Source organism: Larus michahellis, chromosome 1 (genome assembly GCF_964199755.1).
Source record: "Larus michahellis chromosome 1, bLarMic1.1, whole genome shotgun sequence".
NCBI classification, from domain to species: Eukaryota; Metazoa; Chordata; class Aves; order Charadriiformes; family Laridae; genus Larus; species Larus michahellis.
In genome coordinates this window covers 132,630,245-132,648,498 of record NC_133896.1, presented here as the reverse complement: position 1 = coordinate 132,648,498, position 18,254 = coordinate 132,630,245, and the positions used below count along the sequence as shown (strand labels likewise).

The following is an 18,254-nucleotide window of genomic DNA, read 5'->3' as shown; positions in this document are numbered from 1 at the left end:
TCAACTGATAGAGAAGGAGGGTTTCCACCTAATTGTTCCAGACAGTAGAAATGCAACACTGCCCCTCAGCTTCCCAGAAGTCCTCCCTAAAGATCACCTCCAGCTCTGGTTCATCAGGACACCAGAGTCCTTGACAAAGGAGTAGCACACTGGATGACTGCAGCCTACTAAGTTGTGACCTTTTGAACACAGAGTCATATATCTGTTCCTATGGCTGGCTTCCCGACCTGGTAATGATAAGATGGGAAAAGAGAAAAAAAAAAAAAAAATAAAAAGCATCCTCACTCCGGTATTGATCATTTTGGCCATTTGGTCACTCAGTCCTAACTGCTTATTTCATTTTCAAAAATAAGAAAAAGATCTGTGAACTGAGGCAAAATAAACTGGATTCTCTCTTTCTTTGAGAAATTGATTAATTTTCTTTAGCTAGTTCTTATTTAAAGTTGGCAGATATTCATTGTGTACTTAAAACCTGGAAGATGCTGGCTCCTGGCATCAATGTAGTTACGTACATCGAAGTTTCCTTTCTAAATACCTCTCTCTTCTACTCTTGCAGGCTTTACTGACTTCTTTGTATTTTCTCTTATCCCAGCCTCATTAGAAAAAGAAGGTATGAATTGTCCTGCTATATTTTGCTATGTACATCTATGTGCATACAGGCACGTGCATATGTGAGAAGCTGGAGGGCAGTCTCAGCTGAAAGGAGACGGCTAACACTTTTCCAGAGGTGAGGGTGACTCCAAAGCCTCCAAGTTCCACTTTGCCGAACTGCAGTGCCTGACAATTCAGTGTACAACCTGAATCTAGCCCTGGTCTGCCAAGTACAAACCAACCATTCCACCCTAAAATAGGTATGCTGGGATCAAACGCCATCTGGAGGTCTTTTGTGCCTTTCCATCCACTCCAGGCAGAGCCTAGATGTCCCAACTAGACTGGATGTCAAATTTTCCAACAGCTCAGTTTAAGCAAGGTGAAATTCATCCCACGTGACAAAATAGTGAGCGGTAATATAAAATGAAAGGACAGGGTTGTTTTTTTCTGAACCTGAAACTAGTGTCATTTTCCTTATGTAAAATAAGTAAATAACATAAGTATACACAGAAGAAAAGGTGTCTGTGTATCCATGTGTGCTTGTATAAACACTTGTGTGGTTATTTACCTACATCTAGACATGGTGTGAATATCTAAAAGAAGTTGGGCCAATTTGATTGCTGACATAAGCAGTGAAACGACTACTGATTTATATCAGCAACATAAATGATTTGTGGATTTGCACACAGTGCCCTCTAACAGGTTATAGCCCTGTGTCCTCACAGTGCTTGTTGATTTAAGGACATTTTTGTCAAAGTTCCTCTGCCAGTCTCTAGTGGTTTCAGCTATGGAATCTTACTGGTGTACATTTCAGATTTGAAATACTAGACCTCCATAATTTAAAATAAGAGTGCTACGGCTATGTGTGCATGCAGATCTCAAGCTGCATCTCAAAATTTCAAAATGTTTTGATAGAATGTTTGCTTACACTGCTTGGGACTTTTTTTCAAAACAGATCACCAAGCGGCTTTCTGACATTTTGTTTTAGTTTATTTTAATTTCTTTTCTTTTAATTTTTGCCATATATTGCAATGTCCGTAGCGTCCACTAGAGGAATAAATTCTGTCTTTGAAGAGAAATGAAAATGACTGACAGTGTAATGTATTCAAGCCAGTATATGATGCCACTTCAAAACAAGAAAATTTAAGTTGCAGAATCACACCTTTGGGAGCAAAGTTACTCCTTATTGGGCATTAACAACATTCATAGTCTATCCACAACAGCAAACTGCTGCAAAGTTTAAAATAAACTATTAGAAAGTTTATACCCAAACAAAGGTTATATATTAAACTTGGAAAAGTAAGATTATAAATAAATGCCATGCTTTTCCTTATCTGAAAGAAACACTCACAACCATATTAACTAAAAAATGCAAGTTGGTTTCTAAATTATCCTTTCTCAGATCTCTTCAGAGAAAAGGATATCGCCCAGCAGTAACCTCTGCTGAATGGTGCTTTGTGATTAGAAGCCGGTGCCTGGACTGCTGGTGTCGCTGTCCTGACCACAAGCAACGGGCATCTACTTTGAGGAATGGTGGGGATGGCATTTCGTACAGCGCCGCTTCTCTCTAGCTGAGACAGTCACTGTGGGAATTGCAGGATTAAATTGCCCAGGAGGCTGCTCTTAGTTAAAACGTCTCTAACACCCTGGAGGGCTGAAAAAAAAAATAAATAAAAATGTGCTTATGAAAAAAATTCATGCCCAGAGTGCCAGGGACAAAGCAAACAGAGAAAATGCTTTAAAATCCTCAGAAATCGTGTTAAAACCTGAACTGGAAAGTAATCTTTACTGGTACATTTAAGGGCATGAGGAGAAATGTTAATGCTGTGCCTAAGAGCGCAGAGCTCACAGCACAGCGCAGCACTGCTGAGCAGAAGACGGGGCTGGAGGCAGGCTTTCACCTCCCCAGGAGTCCCAGGGAGCTGACAGCGAGAGGTCTCATCCACTACCCTTTTGGGCGCCTGAAGCAGGAGGGTCTTGATCCCCCCTCCTTCCCGTAAAGGCTACATCACCATGGAAGCATCCCTTGCCCAGCCTTCCTTTCTCCCTGCCTGCCTGAAGGCTCCAGCAGGTTGTCCTGCCCCTGCTGACAGGGATACCCAGAGACATCACCTCTTGTGTCACAGCAGTGGCAGTGGACACGTAGGCTACCCAATTCAGAGTTCACCCACCCTGCACAGGACAGAGTTGGGGCAGAAAAGGATCTAGCCCAATACTTCTCCTACCCAGTAGAAAGCTGCGTAGAGCACCCAGGGTTAAAGGTCTGGAGCAACAGTGTGCTTTTGCTTACTTCTGTGAGCACCAGATGCTCACAACTGCTGAGCAGCTTGCTCTTCGCACCTGCACAGCTGCCGCTATGGCCCCTTCTTCAGCAGTGGCACCAGTGGAGGGCAGAACAGGCCACCCAGTCCCAGCAGGTTGGTGAGGATGCCTGTGTCCTCCTCTGTGTCAGCTTCTGGGGTTGGTTCTTCTTTGCTCTGCAGTATTTTCTGGACTTGACACAGAGTCCTCCCACAGATACCCTTTTGCCCAAGCTCTGGCTTATCTTGTGAGTTACAGTCTCTTCACCTGATTCCAGTCAGCTCTTGGCACATTGTCCCCACACTAAATATCAGACCCTTCCCCATTCTGTTCCAGAACCATACTGGTCTAATCTCTCCCATTCCTGCATGGTTCTCCAAGTCTTCAGCTTTGTTCCTCCTACATCTTTTTTTAATTTCTTGCTCTGTCATTCCTGTTCCTCTGACCTATGAAGAGACACTTTTTTCACCAGTTCTCTGCAGAAAGCCTTCATAAATTGGTTTTCCTGTTCAGATTTCCTACTTACTGTTCCCAGGTGGTTCCACTTAAATAGACAACAGCTAAATGACTAACAGTGTTGCTGGTCCAAGAGAAATATGATAGAGTACGGCAAGTTCAAGGTGGATTCATTGCACACAGAAGCCATATTTTTCATGACAGCTTCAGAAAACTGAGCAGAATACAGAATTTGTTCAGAGTGGGGTATTTCTGCTTATCAACTCTGGAGATGAAAGCAGGTCCACCCAAGTCATGAAAACTTTTGCATTTAGTGGCACAATAGATCCAAACTGTCTCAAGGTGACTGTTAGCTGAAAATCCTTGCCTGTGACCAAGGTTCAGCTATTACGATTCATTGTTAGGGGTACTGCCAACAAGACTCTTCTGCCACTCAGCAGAAAATCCAAACACTAGTGTACGTACTAACAAATTCTTGGTGGCCATGAAGTTGTTGTAATCTGACGCTGTCTCATTATTTTTAGTCCTTACCCAAGATTCATCTTCTGCCACTAATCACTACTTAAATGTTTTATCATCATGCTTTGTGCTTTTGTGAAGACATTTCTTTGTCAGGCACCCTTGAAAGCTAACTATTGTAAGCTCATATGCTGTTTACAGCGAAAGAGACAAACATATACATATATTTATGTTACAGAGATGTTAGATAAGCTCAGAAGCTACTGCAAACTCAGAGAACATTTATACATACACAGTAAATATTCTCCATATGCAAATGTTTATATTTGCTATCTATGTTTACGTGCATGTGTGTGTACGTATAAAAGCATCAACTTAACATAAAGACTAAGCCTGCTCTATTATGGCCTGAACTGAAGTCTGGGCCAGTAGTGACGAGCACTTTACTTACATACTTTTTGTTCTTTGGAATTTTTGGGGACCTCCTCAGGGCACACAACACTACCTAGAGTTACGTGAGCACCAGAAGAGTGTGTGTTTAAGCTATACCATTGCTTTTCAGGATGGAGGCTGTGTTTCTTCCTTTGTTTGCTCAATGACAGTAGCCTAATCGATGACAAGGTTCTTATTGCCATGGCAATACAGATCTCCGTGACAATACTTATGGACAAACTTGTCCCCCTAGAAATGTTTGGCTACCTCTCCAAAGGTAGGGTAGGTACAAGACAACAGGAGTCCCCCCTGCTCCTTACCTGAGTGCAGGAGCTGTGATTATCCTCCGCGCAAGGTGGCAGCAAAAGAAAGCTCTTCAAACTCGTGCCTCTCTCCCCTGCACACCTCCTATTAGGGAGAGTAACTGCCTCAGCTTCATTAATTGTGTTTTAAAAAACACCTCTTATTGCTAGTAGTTAATATCTATGTGAATGATACCTAAAGTTACTGATCTTTTTTACTTTGGGAACACTGTCACACTTCTCTCTCAATTTTTTACCAGTATTCCCCAGGGGAAAGGCTAGAAAACTGCACCCAGAAAAAGGAAAACCATGAAAAAAATTCCCCTTAAATCACTGATTTACCCTTCCGAAACAGGATTTTTTTTCAATAAAAACACAACTGCTTTGGGAGAAAGGATCAAGTCCAAGACAAAAAAAAAAAAACTGGATGCTTAATTAAAATATCTTCATGCCAGCTGACAAATTCTGATGGATGTACCAGTGGTAAACACTATTTAAGCATAATAATTTTGTGTTTCTATAGGAATAAATAGTCTGAAGAATCTGCCTTTTGAAAACCTAGCTAGCAATTACCTAGATGGAAAGCAAAAAAAAACGTGTGGAGTCCACACCAGTAGTTCTCCTGATCCTCTTCAGCATTTGCTGTTTGGGTATTTTTAGAGGTGTTCTTGTTTGCTTGTTGTTTTGGAGGATAGAGTTACTTTATTCTCCTGAAGCCCAAAGTCTTAAATTAAATGTTTTACTGCAAGTGTTAGAGTTGAGCAAGCTACTTTAAGTCTCAAAATATTCCCAACACATTTTTCTCATACGGACGAAAACCTTAGGTGAATATTTTCTTTAATATTCTTTGTAGACTTCAACTCTGTTAAAGTCAATGGAAGTAGTTCACTGGCTGCAGTAAGCCCTTCATACAGCCAGTATGTGAACTATGAGCAGAACTGACTGTAGTACCCTAGTTCAATATTACTGAAATATGCAAAGTAAACGGCTTGTTCATTCCCCCTTCTGTGTGCCAACTATGTTTAAAATGTAAACCTAGACTGTTTCTTGTTTTGAAAGAGGAGGGATTACTCACCTTGAAAGTACAATATAGTAAGTGTGATCTTTATTCAGAGACATGGTAAAAGAAAAGCCAGTCGACTTCGGATACGAACATTCTCCACAACCTTAAAGCTTGTTTTGGTGTAATCTTATTCCAAAAACACTGTGTTTAATAAAAATTAAATTTCAGAACTTGAAGAATATTTTATTATGGAATACAAAAATACTATCTATGTAAAAACAATAAGTTAGTTTATTTACAGTACTTTACACTATTCTGCTCTAGGGCTTCCTTTGCATTGGATTTATTTTCATTCTTTTACACGCCTTTATAATTTTGCACAAAGCATTTCCAAAAGCATGTCATCCATGTTCACTGCTCCAATGATAGGCCTAAAGAATAGTTCAGCAATCACATTAGCATTAATAGATCTTAACAAGGATAGAACAACATTCAGCTTGGCAAATCTGGCTTCATCACCTCTGTGAATGAGTCTGACATGTTCATTTAGAGCTTGTTGTGCTTCCCTCTGCAGTCCTTCAATGTACTGTGTACACTGCAGTCCAGGTAGATCTGAAAAGAAAAATAAATTCTTCCGTTTACATAGGTTTTGTCTATAAAACAACGTGCTTACAGAACAAGTACTATCAGCTTACAGATTCTATTTATCACTCAAGATACGAAGCAAATGCAATTGCTGGAAGACTTCTTGTATGCAAAATCAACACATAGGCCAGTTCAAAATTTTATCATGTTGGTGTTCTGGACATTCAATACTCTTCTTCACTCCACAAACTTGAAATACAATGTTTGCCAACATTCACTTAAGTGTTAAATAAATCAGCTGATAAAACAAAAACTTTGATTGAAGAATGCTCTCCAAAACACCTTTAGAGTGACAAATGCAATCTGTAAACAGTGGGGAAGGCAATAAAAAAAACTTGTTAATGTGTTCACTTCCGCAAAGCTCACATTTAAGGCATCTTTTGACAACTGTTTCTGAGTAGCTCCAGGTTACAAGTGGCAAGAAGCATTAACTGCAACGTATGAGGGAAAGTTTCCTGGTGAACTATAGCAAAGATACTGAAGGACGGAGAGTGCAGAAATTGCCCTTTTCGGTCTAACAGTTTGCCAGTGGGAGTGCAGGAAGAGCCATAACCCACTTTCACACAGTAGTGGGATATTTAGGAAGCGCCGCTTCCAACCTGGCAGCTACCTTTCAGGTCAGTCGCCGACATGATACGCAATCACTTGTCAGAGCTGCACGTATGCAAGTCTCCATAAAGTAACGCGATGGCAAAAAAAACCCAAACCCTCATAAATGGTAGACACAAAGGCGAAACGGCAGTTTGTTCCTGGAAGCCCTGAGTCTCGCCTGGCTTGCTTTCCGCGGCGGGTAAACCCCCCGGGCAGCGCACGCCTCCGACCCGCCACCCTCGGAGGGCCGGTGCCCGGCGGCGGCGGGAAGGGTCCCGCTCTGAGGAGAGGCCGCCAGGCTCGGAAACGAGCAGGGCACGGCTGCCGTCCCCTAACTTCCCCTCAGCCATCGCCTCGGGTTTATTCTGTTGGCGGAAAACTTCTGCGGAAGGCCCCGGCCCCCGGGACCCCCGACCTACCCGCAGCCGGACCCCCTCCAGGCGGTAACGGCAGCCGGGGCGGCCGTTAACGGCTGCCCGCCTGCCAGCCGGGGCCCTGAGGAGGGGACAGCGGGGTGAAACCTTGCTCCGCGCCCCCCCGCCCCCTTCCACCACCTCTTTCCTCCTGAGGGAAAAGCCCGGGTCGGCCCCGCGTCGCTGGGGATACAGGCGGGCTCCCTCCCGCCAGCGCGCTCGCCGCCCGACGCCCCGTGAGAGAGAGCCCCCCGCCGCCCCCGTCCGGTCACTCACCCGGGTTGAAGAGCACCGTCCCCTTGAGGTAAGCGTACTCTTTGGTGCTGATATCCAGGCTCCAGCACTTGGCCAGGAAGCCCTTGATGGCCTGAATCTCGCCGGCCGAGGGCAGCTGCGGGCCGCCACCGCCGGCGGGGCTGTGGTGCGGCCGGCCCGGCGCCGGTCCCCGCGGCGGGGGCTGCTCACCCTGCCGGCGGGTGGTGAGGATCCTCTGCAGCATGCTGGGCTCCGCGCTCTCCACCGTCTCGAAGTGGACCCGGTCCTGCGCCAGCCCCAGCACCAGCAGCGGCGCCCAGCAGCTGCGGACCAGCAGGAGCTGCTCGTCCAGGGGCAGCTCCTGGAAGCAGGGCACGTTCTGGACGAAGCGCAGCGTCTTCACCAGCACGGCCGAGGCCGCCTTGCAGGCCACCTGCGGGCTCCTCAGGGCCACCCGCCGCCGCCGCCACCCGCCGCACGGGCAGCCGCGGGACGCCTGCCCCGGCCCCCGCCTCGGCCTCGACCCCTGCCCCGCCGGCGACGCCGCCGCCCGCTCCTGGCTCCTGAGGATGTTGTAGAGGATGCTGCTGTGCCGCCGTCCGTCCGCACAGCAGCGGCAGCAGCGCTCCACGCAGGCCATGGCACCCCGGGGGTACGGGCACCCAGCGGCCGGGCTGAGCCGCCTGGCAGGCTCGGCGGCGCTTCCTGCCGCCTCGTCCCGCGGGGAGACACGCACTGCTCGCCCTCTGCCCGGCTCCGAACTGATTTATAGCCGCCGGCAGTGTGCGTGCGTGCGTGTGTGTGTGTGTGTGGTTCAAAGGGGCACACACTCTTTACTGGCTGGAAAAGAGAGAGAGAGGAGGGGAAGAAAAAAAAAAAAACAATATGAAAAAAGAAAACCCTCCTTCTCCTCTCCCGAAGCAGCGATGCCTAGAGGGAGCCGCTGAGCCCTGCCGCCCCTGCCTATAGGCTGCGGCGTGAGGAGCGGCCAAACGCCCCCTCCTCGCCCCTTCTCTCCCCCTCTTCCCGGGTCCCCGTCCCGGTTTATATGATCCCGGGCCTCTTTGGGCAGGGCGGGCCCCCGCCGGGTGCCGCCACCGTACAGGGCAGCTCCCGCCGCCGCCGCCCCCCGAGACCCCTGCGGGGCTTCCTTGCTAAATGGCTACCGGCCCCGCTGCCCTCCCGGTGTGTGGCCGGTATGAGGCAGGAGAGAGAAAAGGCCGGGGAGGGGGGGACGGAATAAAATTCCCGCAGGAGGGGAAAACGGAGATGCAGCTAATGATACCAAGGGCTTTTGCATATGCCTGTCCTAAGGAGTGATGCCCCATGTGGCTAATTAACACCTTTGGGCTGTTGTTTGGGGAAGGAGAAGCAGACGTGTTCCTGACCAAGCTAGGGTGGCTCTGTGAGGTTGCGGTGGAAGCAAGGCTCCATCAGGGTGCCCTGGGGCTGGTGCCCCTGCAGCATCAATGTCGATCTCCTATGAAACCATCCCCCGTGAGTAATTCCCTTCCTCTGTTTCGCAATGTGTGGCCCACGTTTCTGATCTCACGTTGTTCCATCCATCAGTTTAACTTTTCCATTTTCCTTTCAGGCTTTGCTTGTCCCAAAGTGAATCTTTCCTCCTAGACTTACCTACCCACTTTTCTGAGACCCATCTCCTCTGACTCCAAAGCAAGAAAATAATCCTTCCAGGCCTTGATGCTTACACAGGAGGGATAGGGGAACAGTGATTGCCCAAATGTGATTTTACTCTTGAATGAAAAATAAGGACATTTACTTTCTCAATTGGACAAACTAAAAGTGGATGCAGCAGAGAGGAGTGCTTAGCCACTACAGAAAGTAGAGAGTTACTTCTGCCTGCTGCGTATGGGCTAAACCAGAAACATTTTATGTTTCTTGTCATCTGGAAGAACCTTGGCACAGGTTTAGAGAAAGTAGCCAGTTGCAAGCAACCTTCTGTACCTGCTCCATCAGTATCTGCTACAAAGGGATATCTAAATCACTCCTGGAAAGCCGTATTTTCTCTCAATGAAAGTATACGTGTTTTTTAAGCAAATACCATTGAGCGCTTTGGGTTTCTTAGAGACAAAATAACTTTAAACTGGATCTCAGCAATTTCTTTTCCCTGTGAAGTCAGTCCTACCCTATTAGCTTACATAGGTATAGAGTCATATAGTCCTTTCTCTTTAAGTATTTCTTCACAATAGGACTCAGAAGGGATATTATTTACGAACAACACAGAAGTCACTTTTATATAAAGCTATATAAAGCTCTGGTGGGTTAGCTGGCCCAGGTAAATCTTCTTTTCCAAATGCAGGTTGTCCAAAGTCAAAATTATTGTACCCTTGGTTTTACCTGTGAAATGCATTTTTTTCCGCAAACCCAAATATGATAGAGCCCTTTATTGGCTTTGCAGTAGTGGAGAACTCTTACATTGCACCAGTGAAATGATGTCTACAGCTTGCAGGCAGGTCAGTTGGGTCCCTGGAGTAGGAAACAATGATGTTTCACTGAACATCCTTTTAAAAAAAATGCTTAGAATTCCAAAACAATTTCAATAATATCAAATTTTACCAAATTTTTCATTTCAGTAGTATCCCTGGTAATAGGAAAAAACTCGTTTATTTGTCTAGAACATTTCCAATCTACCATTGTAGATTGTTATATTCATCAGTGTTTTCTCAACATTGTTATGTTAGGATTTTACAGGATTTTAGTCTTTTTCCTTCTTAGTGTGTGTGGTTTGTTGTTGTGGGGGGTTTCTTTTGGGGGGGAGGGTGTGTTCCACTAACTTCAGAGATAAATCCTGCCAAGTTTTAGAAAATGAGCCTCTTTAAACTTTTAGTTGGCTTCAGTAGCACTTTTCCTATGAGGTACACATTACTAGACTGACTGTGGGATCTAACTGTGGTTTTTATGAGTTTGTAACTTGGAAAGTATCTGTGGGAAAGCATTGTACACTCAAGACTCGGATCATTGCCTTTGCAGTTTCAACCTTGGACTCCCAATTGTGGGAACTTTCAGTTTCTGATGGGAGGATGCTGCTTGCAGCAAAGGCAATATTTAACTTTTCTACCAGGTCTACAATAGAAATTTTTCCTGATGTAGCAATATTGGTTGCAGGTGTTTAATTTTTCAAGGCATTTCTCTTTCAACCAAGTCTCAAATGTAGATGCAATTCTACTGTCGTAAAATGATTTTGCTGACACAGTTCATTTGCTAAACCAACTAACACAGAAAGTCTTTGCCTTTGATAACTATGACAGAATGAGTATCCCATACTGAAACTGAAACTTGATTTACTATGCAGTGCCACAAATCACATTACGGTAGTTGTAAGTGTATCTCTCTCTCTCCTAAGTGCAGGTAAGCACTCATTTCTCTCTTTCTAACTCTTAATGTATCTTAACGTATCCTAATGCACATGACATTTTATTAAGGGTAGATCATCTCTTTCCCAGCTAAAACATCAAGAATGTCCTAGAAATATTTGTTAGTGGTTTTCACATTGATATTTAACAATTTGAACAGTCTTTATTTTCAAGCCTTTCCATAGCATTCAAGCTAAATTAAAGGCAGCAAAGCTTTCTGTTTAAAACCAAAAAGAAAACAAAACCCCTCTCAGACAGGTAATTGTGTTTTGATGGAAAATCCGTGAAAACACTTTTAGCAAAAAGCAGATGTGTCCAGTTTCTGCTGAAAGTTCTAAGGTTATGTGAGTATTACCAAGCTTCTTGTGGTACGGTCCTGAATAGATTTACATGCTTCCAGACAAAGGATTACTTGTTTGTGTCTTTTTTGGTTGTTTTTGTTTGGGTGGGTTTTTGTGTGTGTGGTTTTGTGTGTTTTTTTTTAAACTCAAACAAAAGCCTTGGATATGAAGGTGATACAGTGCAGTCTTGGCAGTCTTACTGTTTGGTGTTGCTCTTCATTGTCTCCATATCACTCATCTGGTAGCACATTTGGTTCTTGGCCAGAGGGCAAGACTTCAGTTTCAGAACAAGACCAAACAAGCATTTGTTTTTATGCTGTCAGTGCTTTAGTAGCTTGAGAGGGAGCTTTTTTCCAGTGAGGAATTGGATTCTCATATCCTCTAAATACCTAGTATTCTTCCCAGTATAAGTGCTGAAAAATAAAGTTTGATCTTAAGATCAAATGTAGAACTAAGGCTCAATTTGGTGATTAGCACAAGATAAATTAATTTTTTCTCTGGAGAAAAAAGAGTTGATTGTGGAATATTGTTATGAGGATATGATTAGCAAGAGGTCTTTTGTGTAAGAGAAATACTCCATTAAAACAAGGGTTTGGATTTTAGATGTGTTGTTGTGTTTCATGCATTTCTCATTGTGAGTGTCCATTTGTTAGATTGACCACCAGTCAGTTTCCCTATTTTACTGGGATGTTTACTTGAAAATAAGCGGGCATTAAGGAAGAAGTCTCACGATAAGCAACGTTCTACCTATACGTTGTACCATGTATTCCTGATTGCACTGTTGCCTCCTTCCTTGATGGGAAGTGGATTCTTTGGGAGGGTCATATTGAAAGCCTGATTGATGCTGCCTGAGCCAAAGACAGTTGATGTGCACTTGGTCAAGGGATTCTGACCTGAATTTACAGAGCTTTTACAGCTGCCCTAAGGTTGTGATTTGACTGCGTTACTCTATCCCACCACCAGCTCAGCTAGTGGTATGTGTTTATTCTGGATCAGGATGAGCATATGGTGACATTTTTATGGAATTAGGCAGAGTATATAAAAAAAAGGGTTTATACCAGATTTAGATCTTTGTGTCAGCTGCTTGAAAGTAGGTGATATCTAGTCTGGTACAAACTGTAGTGATGCAAAAACAACCCTTCAACATATCTTAAACAAGTCTGAACCTGCTAAAGTGATTTTTCTTTGTAATTTATTTTATTTTATTGGTCACATCAGTGCTCTGCATCATGTGGCCATGGAATTTTGGATACAGAGGTAGGAATTCTGAATTTAAATTTACTGTTACTGGACTTCACTGTCATATTTCCACTGGCAAATAGCCAATTTAAGGAGGCCTTCACACACCCCAGACCTTTTTTTCTGACATCCACATGCTAATTCACAGTATCTAATGCAACTAGGTTTTGGGGGAGTCAAAACTAGGGAAAGAGAAGCAACATTGTAAACTTTTTCCAGTTAAAGGCACTCAGCTCCTTACCATTAAAAAAGATCAATCAGTCTTTGGGCTCTAACAGGTTAGCATTAACAGGGGTCCTTTGCACCTCTGCTGTAAAGAAGAGCTGTGGCTCCCAGCAATCTAAAACTATACATTTAATTATGCTGCTGAGGGTTGAACACCTCAGTGTTTAAATATAAGTAATCATTTCTTTTTTTTGTCCAAAGGGAGTTCATATGGTTCCCAAACATCTGCCAGTGTGGCATGCTTAAAGATGCAGTCCCATAAGACTGGCTGAGCCAATCTAGTAGCTCGTTGGAGCTGAAAGAGGTGACTCCCGCATAGGCACTTGCTGCCACTGCTTTCCTTGTGCCAGCTCTGATACTCACCTGACTCCTTGGTGAGCCAAATCCTTTTACTAAGCTGGCAACACTTCTGTAACAGTCATTACAAGAAAGGTAGGAGAGAAATGAGATACCTTCAAATGTGCTCTCCTTGCTTTATTTTCCCCAGTGATGCTTTTGAAGTTTCTGCCCAACCTGAGAAGCTGTAACACTCATGTGATATGGCAGAATTCTGTTTGGCTGAATCAGCAAAAAACTAACCCATCAAGAGAAAACATGTAGTTTTCTTCCAGTTTACTGAACTGAACTCATTCAGCTAAGGATCAGATGAGTGCCAGAGCAGGTGGAAAGGAGTGGCCTGTCCTCCCTTCCAGGAGTGGGAGGAGAAAGGGGAAAGAGCAGGACCACTGCTACAAGCTGTTATTCCACTCAGCCTCATGTGGAGCTGCTCCCTCAGGGAGGTTAAAAACCTAAAGTTTGAGAGCAGAAAAACTAGGGGTAGGAGAGAGAGGGCAAGTGCAATCTTTTTTTTTAAATTAATCTCTTAAATACCATCTGAAATTGATCTGTACTCTTGCTAATGACACTTGGATAAGGGAATTGTGTTATAAAATATAAGTGTAGAAATAACTTTCAATTATTGAGCTTATTACATTCATTTGCCTTGAGGAGTACATTGCTGATACAGAACAACAGAGGAATAGCAGTCAAAAAGCTGGAAAATTAAGCTTTTCAATACACTGTTCAAGGTTGTGACATAAAGAATAAAACACATTCTAGCAGTACTGTGGCAATAGGACACTATGTATCCATTACATCAATTCTTAAGTTGAAATTTCTGTATAAATATGTATGTCATTGCAGCTGATTGACTGAGACTAAGAAGTTCAAAAATAGACCTACATTTGTGAGTAATATCATAGGATATGCTGCTAATAAAAAATTTACATTCAAATAGGCTTTTAAGTTAGCATGCATTTTATCTGAAAATCAAACGTGAGTGCTTCTAAAATCCATACATCTTTCCATAGGTTTTAATTCAGATATATTTCACCCAAGTTGGATATTTAAAAATACTGTCCTTCTTGTGAATCAGTGATATAATTTCTCATTAAATCAGATTGATGTTATGGTATTAGAAGATATATTCATTTCCTTTTTACCTTTCTTCATATATGAGTTTGACAGGTGCATAAATGATTTATAGGTTCACCCTAAAATCTATATTTCAAATATTTGTGATCTTCAAATAGCATATGCATCTCTTTGGCTACATTCTTTGCTTCAATCACAATTCACTAGGTTTCTAAATCTGTACACATTCTGTAGCTAACAGGAAAGTCATTTGGCATTCTGTTCTGCTGGCGGATGAGATAGACTACATCTTCAGTTTTGTCAAAATAATCCAGTTAGCTTACCATCTTTAAAGAAAGGATTTTGCTAACCTAGATCATTTCAACAAAACTAGATTAGGGAGTGACCCAGCAGTTATGCTGGTACATCTAGTGTACTTGCAGTCATTGATAACCCAAAGTACAGTGAGAAGTGCTAACATCTTAATCTATCTCAGCTGCAGCCAGACAACATCCTTGGCAAGTCTGAGATTCAGAGAATTTAAGGCTGGCTGGAACCATCAGCTCCCCTTGTTGGACTTCCTAAAGGCACTGTTAAACACTGAGCTTTTGCTGACTGAAGTGCAACTTTTGCTTATCTCTGTGCCTCTGCAGGAAACTCTTGCTATATAAAATTAACAATGTGCTACTACTTTCCAGATTCAGTTTATAACTTCTAGGCTCCTGATACACCTTTCCCTACTAATTTAAGAACATAGGAATTATCCCTGCCAATAGTAACTCCTTTTTTAATAAGTAAAACAGATTTTAGCTACTCCATTGATAACCTTTGTGGCCATTGCAACACTTCTGCCACTTTCTAACACCCTTTGAAGTGTGAACATCAGAAGTGCACGGAGTATTCCAATTATACTGTTCTCACCAGTGTTGTAGAGAGATACAGTTATTCCCCAACTCGCATTCATTACTCTAGGCCTCACACATTAAAGCATCATATGAGCCTTTTTAAGTCATTATTGCACTGGGAACTCATGTTAGATTGCTTGTCTGCTGCAACTCCCTAAATAGTTTTCCGATCTCCTTCTTTCCACAGGAGAGCTGTTTATTAACAGAGGTAGGATGCCTTTCTTGTTTCAGTTTTTCATTTGGCTGCATTGTAATGCATTTCATATAAACAGGTCTAGCAATCCAAGAGGAGAGGTTTTTTGGCCTAGAATTACTTCTTCTCATCACCATTGATCGTCATCATCCAAGAATGTCTAGGCATCCTTTGAGTTACAGATGGAAATATTCTTCTAGATAAGTGTGTTTCGTCCATTTAATTTTTGACTTTGTTAAGTCCTTTATCGGTGTATTGCATAGTGCTGATGTTTTACAATGGTATGTCACGTCACTCAGGAAAATGCCTTACCAGAAATCTAAAGAATGTTGTATCTGAGGGGTTACTTTTGGCTGGACCTAGACAGAGTGGTATATTATAGTGTGCTCTATGATCTCCTTGTTCACATTATCCAGATCAGGAACTTGGCCACAACACCCTGTATTTTTCTTTTAATCCATGCATGCAAGGTGTCATGGCCCTTAGTGAGGTGAAGAGGTTCTGCAAGATCTTCCCCCCCACCCTTAGGGTATAGCTGCCTGTGCTCAAAGAGAGCTCTGATACGTGCAGTTGTGTAACCTTAGATCAGAGCTGTAAGAAGCCACTTTGTTCAGGAGCTGCTTTTGTGCTCAGACCTCTGTTCCTTGTCTGAGCTATGTTGTAGATATGCCTGTGTCTGGCCACGTACCTTGCTGATCCTGACTTTGACCCCTCTGCCTTGACTTCCTGGCTTGACCATGGACCTGCTACAAGTTTGCTGAGTGACCATCAGACTACAGCTGACCCTGGTCATCATCGCTGGACCTGCTCCGCTCTACTTGTTGGGGTACTGTGGGAATGCACACCTTGTCGATGAGGAGACAGCCCCTGTCCACCTCATTGTGATCCCAGTCTCCGGCTCACCTTCCCTTGCAGAGAAGGCTGCTCCTTCTGCTTCCTGAAACAAGGCTACTTCCCATGGATGCCAAGGTGCAGGAATAAGAAGGGAAGAGGAAGAAGTGCTGCATGCTTGGGGTTGACCCAAATCAAGAGCTGGACATTTTTGTCAAAGATCTCAGAAGAACTCTTGGCTCTGACAATTTAAGCATTCTCAGAATCAGCTAAACTAAGATACAATTGTGTAGATCTGCAGCTAGAGTGTGACTAAGAAATGTAATGACAAGCAGAGCTGCAAGCTTATAGTGAATCACTTGAATTGTTATAAATCCGCCTTGGTTGGTATAGAATGCAGGCAAAGCTGCAAACTTCTTCCCACTTTGTGCTGGGCGTTAAGATGTGGCTACTCAAGCCATTTCAGAACCTTAAAGTGGTAATCATCAACTGTCTAAAAGGCAGATAACTATTAAGATACTGTGGATAGTATTGCGAAACTATTAACACCGACTCAACACTTGCCAGTTATTTTTAAAAATACCTTTATGGTTTGGCTAGAACACAGTAACTCAGTATAGTAGTCAAATGTATGTCTTATTTTACAGTAACTTTCATTATTTCAAATCCTTTAATTGTTTGACTTATATCCTTTATTTTTTAAACTATTACCACCACATTTGTAAAACTTCTTGCCAATAGCTCTAAACGTGTTATTTCTCAGATACCCTTTTTCACTTTTCCAGTAGTACATTGATTTTAGTGTAATTCCTCTTGCATCTCCTGAGCTGTTAAAAAGCATTGTGTGTCTTCTACTGTGTAGCTGCTAGTATGTGTGGTTGTAGATATTATTGCACCAGGCACTTCCATCTCAGATGTTCACCCCAAGGTTTGCGCTAATACTACCTTGCAATGCTTACTCTGTGACCTTGCATCATTAGTGAACATCATAAGCACTACTTCGGAGGAAAAAATATTAGCCAAGCCAGCAGAGTCATGTGGACAGATAATTTCCTTTCTCATTATTACTAGCTGCAAAAACAAGACAGGAGAAAATGGCAGGACCTAGAAGTCTCTGTTTATTCATGTCCTGTTTTCATGTTGGACTGTGTGCATCCTCTTTTCTCTACTGTTTGGTATTAATTAAACATCGGGAGTGATACACTGATACTTTAAGATCTTTTCATTTTGTTATCTTTTTAGTCTCAAAAGTTTTGCCATTTTTAATTACACTGCAGTATCTCCTTTAAGAGTGGTAGAGATGCGAGTAAGCTGTGGCTTGTTCATGGTACTTTATATTTAATTACAAGGATTATGTTTTTGAGTGAGACTGGCAATAGAGTACAGGAGAAAGATCTGTGCCTGGCTTACCAAGCTCAGACTTCTTAAACAGTCAATTTAAAGAAGGGCGTGTGCTGAAGCTATTTGATTCTGTAAACAACTTCTGTTGAAGGAGTAGTACTGAAGTATTATACTTTCATGAGTGTGCATTTCTTTAGTGTCTCTCTCATGTCAAATCTTTTTTTGGTGTCTTTATCCACACAGTTGGCTTAGCTGAGCAATAATCATGAACTCACCTAAAAAGACAGTGGTTTGTGCTTCTAGAAGACAGAAGATGAAAGCGGAGTTGCTTAGCACTAATTCTCTAGTTTCTCTAAATAATGAGTAAAGCAGAAAATTCTTACATTATTTTTTGTAGTAAGGGCAGTTTGTTCATTGTAGAATCTTTGCTACAAGTTCTTGGCACCTGCCATCTCATCTATCTTCTGCAAAAAAACTTTCCAGTGGAGAGGGTTTAACCTCACCATATCTCTATGCTATTGTCTTTACAGAAAGGTTGCAAGTAATTTCTTGGAGAGAAGAGGAAGAAAATTTATTTAGGCACCTCATAACTGAAAAATTGCATGCAATGCATTGTGTTAGAAAGATGCACACAGTATTATGAAAAAAAAAAAAACACCAAAGAAAAAAAAAAGAAAAAATTGTGAGAGTTTGAATCATAGAATCATCATAGAATCGCAGAATGGTTCAGGTTAGAAGGGACATTAAAGATAGTCTAGTTCCAATGCCCCTGCCATGGGCAGGGACACCCCCCACTAGACCAGGCTGCTCAAAGCCCCATCCAGCCTGGCCTTGAGCACTTCCAGGAATGGGATATCCACAACTTCCCTGGGCAACCTGTTCCTGTGTCTCACCACCCTCACAGGAAAGAATTTCTTCCTAATATCTAATCTAAATCTCCCATCTTTCAGTTTAAAACCGTTACC

The 18,254-nt window shown here is 42.9% G+C and overlaps 1 protein-coding gene and 1 long non-coding RNA gene across 4 annotated transcripts in view; one reads left to right on the top strand and one right to left on the bottom strand.

The window, feature by feature from the left end:
- Positions 1 to 5,761: 5,761 nt before the first annotated feature.
- NR0B1 (nuclear receptor subfamily 0 group B member 1) lies at positions 5,762 to 8,927 on the bottom strand. Its single transcript, XM_074604333.1, has 2 exons — positions 7,470 to 8,927; positions 5,762 to 6,156 (listed from the first exon to the last, which is right to left on the bottom strand). Exons 1-2 carry the CDS (start codon positions 8,086 to 8,088, stop codon positions 5,912 to 5,914), a joined length of 864 nt encoding a protein of 287 aa, XP_074460434.1. The 5' UTR covers positions 8,089 to 8,927; the 3' UTR covers positions 5,762 to 5,911.
- LOC141749984 (uncharacterized) overlaps positions 6,762 to 18,254 on the top strand; it is a 78,560-nt gene continuing 67,067 nt past the window's right edge. For 2 of the 3 annotated variants that reach the window (XR_012589538.1, XR_012589539.1), the window contains exon 1: positions 6,762 to 7,497. This is a non-coding gene — a long non-coding RNA (uncharacterized LOC141749984). The remainder of the gene's footprint in view (positions 7,498 to 18,254) is intronic. The other variant, XR_012589540.1, reaches the window with a different exon arrangement.

Bases quoted from the DNA above. Each gene is read 5' to 3' on its own strand.
- NR0B1 (XM_074604333.1), bottom strand. From the start codon at position 8,088: ATGGCCTGCGTGGAGCGCTGCTGCCGCTGCTGTGCGGACGGACGGCGG. The intron at 6,157-7,469 runs GTGAGTGACCGG...TTTTCTTTTCAG, and splicing joins GACGGTGCTCTTCAACCCGG to ATCTACCTGGACTGCAGTGT.